At 38.4% G+C, this 10,543-nt stretch overlaps 1 protein-coding gene across 3 annotated transcripts in view; it reads left to right on the forward strand.

Moving 5' to 3' along the window:
* The window catches only part of LOC146782921 (beta-1,3-galactosyltransferase 5-like), a 250,300-nt gene extending 240,086 nt beyond the window's left edge, over positions 1-10,214 (forward strand). For all 3 annotated transcript variants that reach the window (XM_085637975.1, XM_085637974.1, XM_085637973.1), the window contains one exon: positions 9,341-10,214. In XM_085637975.1, the coding sequence (XP_085494101.1) occupies positions 9,341-9,810 (470 nt within the window). In that variant the 3' untranslated portion in view covers positions 9,811-10,214. The remainder of the gene's footprint in view (positions 1-9,340) is intronic.
* The last annotated feature ends 329 nt before the right edge of the window (positions 10,215-10,543 follow it).

The raw sequence follows: 10,543 nt of genomic DNA on the forward strand, positions 1-10,543 counted from the left end.
AACTAAATCCGGCCCAGAGGCCATATCAGTCCAGGCTTCCGTGATGAAGGCCAGCTTGATATTGTTGGATTCTATGAACAAGCAGCATTCAGAGCTATGCTTTACCAAAGATCTGGTGTTGAGCAGTAGGCATTTGAAATCTTCCGTTTTGCTTTTAGGCGTAAAAGGGATTGTGTGATCAGTGAAAAGGGCCTTGATAGGAAGTTCCAGGAAATGTGGGAGAGGAATGAGGCAGTTAGCACAAGGTATGAGCGAGTGCTTAGAAGCTAGGAGAGGATGAAGTTTAGGGCAGTCCACATTGAGACTCATAGGATTTAGCTCATGTAGCCTGGCACTAGAATATCTTAGGCGACATGGAGGGCATGGGGAAGGGAACCTGGCCCTAAGCCCGGACCGAGCGCGGACGGGCGCAGACGGTCTTGCCTTGTGCGTGCCTTCGGCACGCAGGCGGCGCGCCCGCTGCGCGGTCGAATCTGCATCTGTTTATGTAGCCTCCGAGCACTAGAGCGGTAACCACCAATGGCTCCAAACCCCGCCTACCACTGCCGAACTGAACGAGCCTCGTCAGCTGGCTTCCGCTTAGGCAACTGGGCGCCAAAGATCAGGTAAGGGCTTAGTGCAAGTAAAAAACCAGGAGTTAAAATGATTTTAAAAACAGCAAATACAGGTTAAAAGCGTAATTAGCAGCAGAAACAGAGTGCAAAGTGCAAATGCGAAGAGCAGTCTCTCATTCAGGCAGAAATGAGGAGTATAATCCAGCACCCGCGACCTCACCCGCTAAAGTCCTGGAGGGTATTGAACACAACCCTCCAGGCAAAACAGATACCCACTCTTCTTTACGCGGATGATGCTGTGCTAATGGCACGCACTCAAAAAGGCCTTCAGAGGGTTTTGGAGTGCTTTAGTGACTTTATGAAGGATCTTGGTCTTAATATAAATATCTCCAAGACCTTCGTCATGAGATGTGGCCAGGGGACACGCGAAATGTTTGTTGATGATAAGAAGTTAGCCTCAACTAGAAGTTTTTCCTACTTAGGTATTTTATTTAATCAGCAGGACTCATGGGCTCAAACAATCTCCGCCAAAAAATTGGCATTTATTAGATCAACAACAGCCTTAGCAACCTGTGCCAAAAAAGCTAGGCAGGAATCCACCCATAGAACTCTTGCAGAAATACAAGGCTAAGTGTATCACCATGGCGGTTTATGGGGCAGGGGTGTGGGGTTTTGTAAACACTCTTCCTTTACAAACTGTAGAAAGTGCTTTCTTAAGGTATATTCACTCAGTACCTCCCAGTACCTTCTCTTATGTCTGCCATGAGGAGCTGGGCCTTCCCTGCATTGCCGATCTTATTAAACTAGAGCCTATACTCCTGTGGCACAGGATTTGGTGCAAAGACCAGACTAAGTTAAATAGGGAGATACTGCAAGACAGCTTAAGGTTGGAAGGGTCTTTTAAGATTCCCTGGATTAGATTTGTTCGTGATTTTATGAACGACCTGGGTCATCCGGAATTTTTTTTCAAATCCAAGTTCTATGTTGGCGATACCCAGAAAGATCTTAAAAAAAGAGGGCCTCCAAATATTGGATTCTATCAGAATAGCAGGGGAAATTTCCAAAATAAGTGTGAGGCAACATCAGCTGTTACGCACTACCCCAGAGATGGAGCCTTATCTAACCTTTGTTCCTGTTGTCTTTGTCAGACTCCTTTTAACTAGACTTAGACTGGGTAATGTCCATAGATTAGTGTCATTTCCAAAATTGAATGACTGGTCCCATGTGTTACCATTGTGTCCCTGTGACAAAAGTTCAGAACAGTCCATTATTCACTTAGTCCTGCTCTGTAAATTTTATATCGAGCCAAGAAAAGTTTGGATAATTCAATTTTTATCAAATCGAGGGTTGAGGCAGTGTCGCCCAGCCTTTATTTTATTCCAGCTACTGGTAGATGAGCACACAGCATGGAGATAAGCTGTGTTTTTAAACAAGGTGCTTCAGCATAGGAAATATTGTGTACCTGATGAGCTGTAATTTGGGCATCCTCTGCCTGCGGGCATGTGCTCTTGTTTTAGAAAATTTGCTGTAAATATTTTTATATTGTATAGCTTGTGATATGTCTATTGTTTTTAATATTTTGTACTATAAAATGAAATGTTTACGATTTTTATGTGCTTTTTATGTCTGTTTCATAAACTTTCCTTGACTTGACTAATAAAATCGAAACTAAAAGACACTCCAAACCTATTAGGGATGCCATGTTGGAAAATATGTAGGTGGCGCTCCTTACCTACATGCAAAAAAACTGCCTGAAGTGAATTGTGATCCAAATATCCGAAATTTCAATGGAGCAGTCAGGAAGACTGCCTGAGGTTGAGTGCACTGCTACTGTCCTAAGTTCCTATGGAGCAATCAAAAAATGTCCCACATTATTTCTTCATTTAGGCCATATTTCACCATATTAAGCAAAAAAATCCAATAGGTTTTGCTTTCCTTGAGTATTTCACAGGGGGGGGGGCCCTTGTTTAGGTCTTACTTTTTCCAAGATTAGCCATTCAAGATTGTATTCTGTGTGTTGTTTGTCTTGGCAATGATGGAACGCAGGAGCCCGAAGCTTCGTGGTCCTAATAGCTGATTTGTGCTCACTGAAACTAGTTCTAAACTCTCTACCAGTTTCACGAATATATCCTAGGCAACATTGGCATAGAATAAGATACACCATATTTTTGCTTTTGCAGTTGTTCGCATTCTTTAAAATAACTCTGCGTCCTCTGCATTCCCATTGCTCCAAAGTAAGGGCTGATACGGTTCACTGATAGAATATCGACCCCCAAAATATCCCCATACACAAATATCGAGTTGTAAATATCAATGTAAAAAATATCGACATCCCATATTTGTAATGGTAATTATAAATATAACAAAAGAAAATATTGATGTCCAAAATGTAGATGTGCAAAATATAGATTGTAATATACATATATAAAAAACATTGTTAAATATATTTAATATTAAAATTAACTTTAAAAATGTATTTAGATTTAATGTACATTTTAGCAAATGTAATATATACATTTTATTTAAAAAAGTAAACTTTCATATATAAAATGTAATTAATATATATATATATATTCTTTTGGAATCTCAAAAGCTTGTGGTGAATATATATATATATATATATATATATATATATATATATATATATATATTATATATTTACTTTAAAACAATTAATAAACTATTAATTTTAATGTAGTTTATAAATATATAAAAATGTACCAATAAATATATATATATACATACACCCATAACATAAAATCTAATGAAAAAAAGATTATATTATAAATTAAAACATTAAACTATTTAACAGTATTTAAACTTAAATGTTGCACTCCATTGAGTGCAACAGTATTGAAACTGTTAGATAGTGGAGGGGTAGGAATTACCATTCCCACACCAGTTATTGCAACAGTAGGGAAAATGTTGGATAGCGGACTAGTAAAAATAACTAATCCCACTCCAGTGAGTGCAACAGCAGGGAAGGTGTTGGATAGCGGAGGGGTAAAAATTACTATTCCCACTCCAGTGAGTGCAACAGTAGGGAAATTGTTGGATAGCAGAGGGGTAAAAATAACTATTCCCACTCCAGTGAGTGCAACAGTAGCGAAGGTGTTGGATAGCGGAGGGGTAAAAATTACTATTCCCACTCCAGTGAGTGCAACAGTAGAGAAAGTGTTGGATAGCGGAGGGGTAAAAATTACTATTCCCACTCCAGTGAGTGCAACAGTAGGGAAAGTGTTGCATAGCGGAGGGGTACAAATTACTATTCCCACTCTAGTGAGTGCAACAGAAGGGAAAGTATTGGATAGCGGAGGAGTACAAATGGCACTTCCCACTCCACTGAGTGCAACAATAGGGAAAGTGTTGGATAGCAAAGAGGCAAACAATAATATTTCCACTCCATTTAGTGCAACAATAGGGAAAGTGTTGTATAGCAGAGGGGTAAAAATGTATATTCCCACTGGAGTCAGTTCAAAATTAAAAACAAACAGAATATCAACAACAACACAAAAGATTTTAAAATTAAAAACAAACAGAATATCAACAACAACACAAAAGATTTTAAAAAACAAAAAAGAAAACTTATATAAAAATATAAAAAAGATAGAAACATATTATAATGTTAAAAAGATCTCACAAATACCTGGAAAGTTTATATTAAAAATTATTATAAATAATTTACAAACAAACAACTATTTTTAAATAGAAAAGATGTATAAACAAAAACATTAATTATTACATGAATTTAACCTTTTTATTTCCTACCTTAGATGAGTGTTGTAAAGTGTGTGGTGTTAACCACACAATTTACAACACACATCTACATTTTTTTTATAATAGATAAAACTTAATTTACTTTCCAAATGTTACCCCTATAACACCAAATCCCACACACAAAATAACAATAAACAATTACCCTAATTATTTATCAATTTATGAATTAATATTGATGAGCAACTAATTATTAATTATTTAAACATTAATTACTTTCCACCTTATACCCCGATAAACACCACAAACCACACCTAAAAATCATTACAAAAATTCCATAACTAATATCAAATTAATAAATTAATATCAATTAACAACAAATTTTGATTTAAGTTAAAATAATTTACTTCCCACCCTTTACCACTTTAAACCCCAAAACTGACATCTATAATTAATTAAACAATTGCCATATTTACATTTTAATTAATTAATTAGCATTAATTAACAAATAATTATTAACAAACAATTATATAAATTATATTATAAAGAATAATAATTAATTTATTATATTTAAATTACTTCCCACCCTATTCCCCTATAAACCCACAACCCGCTACGGAAATAAAAAAACAAGAATTTAATGAACATAAAATCAATTACTACTAAAAATGTAACACATATATTAAGAAACAAAAGCAATACTTATACAAACAAAATAGATCACATACTTTTAAAATGCATACTGAAATACATAACACTAATTAAAAAAAACGATATTTTAAACAGCTATATTTTTGCAAATGATATTAATGACTTCGATATTGTCAAAAACAAAATTTCTTACCTTAAAGTCGATATTCTTGACCACCATATTCTTGCTGTCGATATTTCTGTATCACGATCTTTCCAACTCAATATTTGTGTATGTAGATATTCTGTCTGTGCACCTGCTGATACACATGCATGGCAAGTGCTACACCTGTGATTACCTTTAATAAGAGATAGACCCATTATGGATCTTTGCAAAGAACTGTTCTGTTGCTTCAATCTGGTATGACCCAGTTTGTCTCTTAAATGGACAAGCCGCCTGTTCGGCAGCATGGGTTGTTGTCGTTTTTCTTCCTCTTCATTTATGTCTAAAAGCTTCCACTTTTTGTCAAATATCTTTTTGATCTTAAAATTGAGATTAGTGTGATTGATGACACAAAACAACATCTCTTCTTTCCTCCAGTCCTTACCCTGTATAAGAGCATCACGGTTGTATTATTTAGCTCTTTTGATAGCTTGCCTAACTAGGCGTCTCGCGTAACCTCTCTCTAAGAGTCTCTTTTTTAATTGTTCACCATGTATGCCATACTCCTGTATGTTAGAGCAATTTTGCCTGATCCTTAAAATTCCCCAAAGCGAATGGCATCTTTTTTACAATTAGGATGGTAACTATTATAATGCAATATAGTGTTCTTTGCTGTAGGTTTTCTATAGTAACTGACTTGTAGTACCTCGTTGATTCGAGACATCTAGATGTTTAAGAATTCAACTTTCTCTTTGCTGTATTTAGCTTTGAATTTGAAGCTTTTATTGCTTAGATTAATCCATGAAATCATCTCCTAACCAAACAAAAAAGATATCATCAATTAAACGAAACCAATGATTGACATTTTCAAAGAACGGCGGTAATCATTGAAGATATGCTTGCATTTGTACTCCCCATAAGGTGTTCGCTATACTGGGGGTGAATCACGCTCCCATGCTGGTGCCTTCTGCTGAGGTATATTAGTATAGAGCGCTCCTATGTCAAGGGTGACTAATACTTCCCACTCTGAATTAAAGGCCACATTCTCTACTTTGGCTACGATGTCACCAGTATCTCTGATATATGACTGATAGTTCCTACTTCTAGTAATGGGGCACAAAAAGGTATCCATATACTTGGATAATCGTTCGGTACTGGCATTAATGGATTAAACAATCGGTCACAAATGCGGGTCTCTGACATCCTTGTGAGTTTTAGGCACTCCATACAGGGCTGTAGTTACAGGATTAGCTTTGTTCAAAAACTCATATTCTTTTTTACAAATATATTTTTCTTGCAGGGATTTCTTGTATTTGTATCAATCTGAGTACTGAGTTTGGCAAAACTCCTTGATTTACTTGTGACTCACTTGTAGTATTCATGGACTGGTAATATGGTTTTTATTTTAGTTGTATGCACATGTGTATCCATAACAACTATATTCCACCCTTATCACAGGGTTTGATGGTAATATGCGAATTGCTTTGCAATCTCTTGAGGGCAGTCAGTTCATCTCTCATTAAATTTGGTGTAACTGGGGGAACATATTTAGTGACACGTTGGAGATCATTAAGAGCCGCTTTTTTGAAAATGGTAACTTCTGGGCCCACCATGTCAGGTGTGTGGGGGTTTTAGATTTTGGTTTACATCCCGAGAAATTAAGGTCTAGATCTTCTTTGGTGCTTTGCATTAAATATTTTCTGAGCCTAATTTTCCTGACGAATGCAGAATTTATTGGGATAGGCTTAGTTAACTTGCTAATTGCCCATTTAACTTTATCCCTACTCATGTTACTGACAAAGAATTTTCATTAGCTAGGATTCACCTTATGAGTGTAATTTGTCAGGAGAGCGTGTCACAATCATGCCAGCGGTCTAAACATAATCAGTCTTTCAGTAGATGGCCCTCCTTGGTCGGAAGCTCAGAGTCAGTCAGAGTCTGTGACTGGAATACCAAGTCCTAGGTGACTATAGTTACATACATGAAGTTTTTCATTTCGTGAAACTTGGATACATTACAACTGCGTTGCAACGTATCAGCCTTCAGAGGCCTATGAATATTTTATTAAGAAATCACACATGCATATATAGGTTGTATGATAGCTCATATACCCTTTCCGTCCATCCTACAGGCCTCTGTGATTCAATAACACTCCTTAGCAAACACCCCACGGTTGGAGAATTTGGAGATCTGGGTATAAGTTTCTTGAAGGCATGCACATCAAAGCAAGACCTAGGCACATTACATTACGCAATTCTATACTCTATATATGTATATTAGTGCCTATCAACTCAGATACTTAGCCTCTTTGGTATGACATTTTTTAGAATCTTCCCAGGTTGTGAATCTTGGATATGATTGCCACCAACTGGACATATTTGAACAGAAACATCGAGGTAGAATTCCTGCCCATGTGGTGGATGCATTTAAACCCTATAAGGCCGGCTATAGTGAGCTATGGGGACCCATTCAGTCAGTAGCTAGTACTTCTGGGTTATAACCTAGGATGATATTAGGCTCCTTATGCTACCACGTATCACAGCTGTTCTATGCTAGAAATCATTTTTCATTGCAATATTGCCATTTAAGGTGGCATATACAAGGAAGGAATTTTGTAACCATGCATCACACGCTGGTGGTTTATTGTCTATCGTCTCTAACGCCCTTTACTTTTTTGACTGTTTGATTATTGGTGGTTGTTTCATTCTTTCTTGGATAAACCTTAGAGGCTCATTATAAATTTTTCTGTAAAAGATATATGATCTGTTGGGCAGACCTTTTAGAAAATAAATGTTCATTCTTTTTAAGATTCCCTCTCTCACTCACCTCAAATCAATTAAAGGGGTGGTCCTGATGAAGGTGGATATAAATTAAAAATCACACTGAAAGGTGTGTTGACCCAGTTGTATTATTTCTCAACCCACACCACAATGGAAATTCTTTTGATGTATTATCACTTAATGTGTCATTATGTGGAAATGTTGTCTTTGGTGTATATGAGGTTTCATAATATGTTTTTAATTATGTAATTTTGACTTATCAAATGGAAAAAGAAATTACTTGTGAAAAAACATATAAATACGTTTTTACAATCAAATAAAAAGACAAACAACAGTATGTACAGGTTTATGATTTATTGATTTCAGTATTGGTCAGCCCATGGAGCCATAGCAGGCCTATATAGAAGAAATGCAGATCGCGCGGGAGTTTTTTCTAGTTTCAAACAAGGATACATGCCACATACGTTGTAGCAAAAGTTAAATATTTTCAGATGCATGGCCCACAATGAAAACATGTGCAAAGTGAGCCAGGTTGTCAAGTTTTCCACAGACCTAAGAGGAGGTTGGAAAAATTCTTTGAACACCCGAGACGGTGTAACGGCACAACCCTAACAGCGTTTGCTTGTCTATGTTGATATATTGCATAGGGGACTACGTCTGTGTCACTGTTTAGATACATTTTAGTTTAGTTTAGGTGTTTTATAAACCGTTGTGTTCATCCCAGAGAAGCAGGTCAGCAATCTGCAGAAGATGTAAGGGCAAGGAATTTCACTACTTATCCCCTAAAACAGAAAGAGCAAGATCGCCAAAGGTTTGACAGCAGACATTTTAATTGGTTATATTTATCTGTTTTCTGAATTGGTTGAATTTAGAATCTATCTGAAGACCATCCTATAACCTCTTCCTAAGAGGGGCTGTGCTCGAAATTGGCCTTTTGGAATATGCACTTGAACTTTGGGTTAGTTTGATAATTTACAATACCTACCATTTATTCATTCTCTACTCCAGGGCTCATTGAAATGATTTCTTAAGACTGAGTGAATAGGAGATTTGACCATTGTAAAAAGAAATGAGACGATAGTTTGAAATTAAATATAATAAGGTTTAGCCTAATCAGGTGCTTTGTAAACAAATGTACAATAAGGGAGCATTTAAACATAAAGTATTATTAGGTTTGGGTGCGTGCATGTTCCATCATGTTATGAAGTATATTGCTGATATTAAATAGTAAGAAATATAATAATGAACTAATTTTAGTTAAACTTACTTATTAACCAAGAGTTGTTTGTGTGACTTTATTCAAATGGAATTTTAAGTAATGTTTTCATTGATTTGGTCTAACTTTTATATGGATTGTTGCTTTGTGAAAGCTAGGATATAGGGGTACAAACAGAATGTTAATCTACGCACACACATCCCATTGGGGGTCCCTGGACTCTTCCATCACATTCATGTACTGCTGTTCAGTCATCATTTGCTTTTTTTGCGATTGCCTACAGGTGATGACGATATGTTGGTGAACCCAGACGCCTTGATTAAGTACGTGAAGACCATCGACAATGGCTCCTGCTGCCTTCACGGGGCAATGCAGCACCACTCTGTTGTGGTGCGCAGTGGAAAATATGAGGTCACAGCTTCCCTATTCCCTTTCCCCAAGTATCCACCTTTTCTGTCTGGTGGTGGCTTCCTGGTGCCAGGGGCCGTCGTGACAGCTCTCCACAATGCCTCCATCAAGCTGCCAGTATTCCCGCTGGACGACGTCTATTTGGGAATGCTCGCACTGGCAGCCAACATCAAACTGCGGCACAGCCCTCTCTGTTTCGTTGCTGGTTTGAAATATGAGACCTGTCCCTACAAGGCGGCGCTGGTGGTCCATGGAATTGAAGCGGACCATCTTTTAAAAATCTGGAAGGAAATGCAGGAAACAGAGTGCAACCATGTATTCCAGTGGAACGAAACAAACACCTAAAATGGTGTAAAGGGTTTTTGCAGGCAGGTGGGGGGAGGGGGAGGGGGAGATTCTGATTGGTCAGCAGGATGTGTAGCAAGAATGGCATGCCAGACACTACGTTGATGTGCAAGCCCTCAGAAGTCTTTTATGAAGTCATTAACTCCTCCACCTGCTACATCAGGAATGAGTGGCACTTGTTTAGTGAAACATGTGCATCCATTTCAGGTGATGTGTCAGAACATACTCAGGAAACATGCTCAAGGTACCTTGCTGACAGCTGTAACGTTCTAGTTGTTCTTCGGACAGCAGGCAGCCGGAAGAGCGCACACACTATGTATCACTCTCTGGCCAGGCGTGGCCAGAGAGACTATAAATAAAAGGGCGGAGGTCGCTCGGGACCTTCCGGCCCATACCTGTACAAATGCCTCATGTGTCCCTGATTACTATAGTAGGCCCCCACGTGGTCCCAGTCACCGAGCTTCTTACACTGGCGATGAGGGTGTGACCCGAACCCTCGAATTCATGCCCCACGGAGCGAGGACGCGCTCCCATCACTTACGCGGTGCACCGGAGGCTGGAGAGGCCCGTTGCAGGGGAGCTGCCTGTCGGTTGTAGCCGGATCGCGTCGCAACGCGGACTGACGCCGCTCAGCCCCAGCGTTCGCTGAAGCGTGTGCAGCTGGGAGGACCATCCGGACAGCAGGGCGCGCGCGCACGCATCCAGCGCGTGTCTCGTCTCCCTGTGAAAGTGC

This window comes from Triturus cristatus, chromosome 12 (genome assembly GCF_964204655.1).
Source record: "Triturus cristatus chromosome 12, aTriCri1.1, whole genome shotgun sequence".
NCBI lineage: Eukaryota > Metazoa > Chordata > Amphibia > Caudata > Salamandridae > Triturus > Triturus cristatus.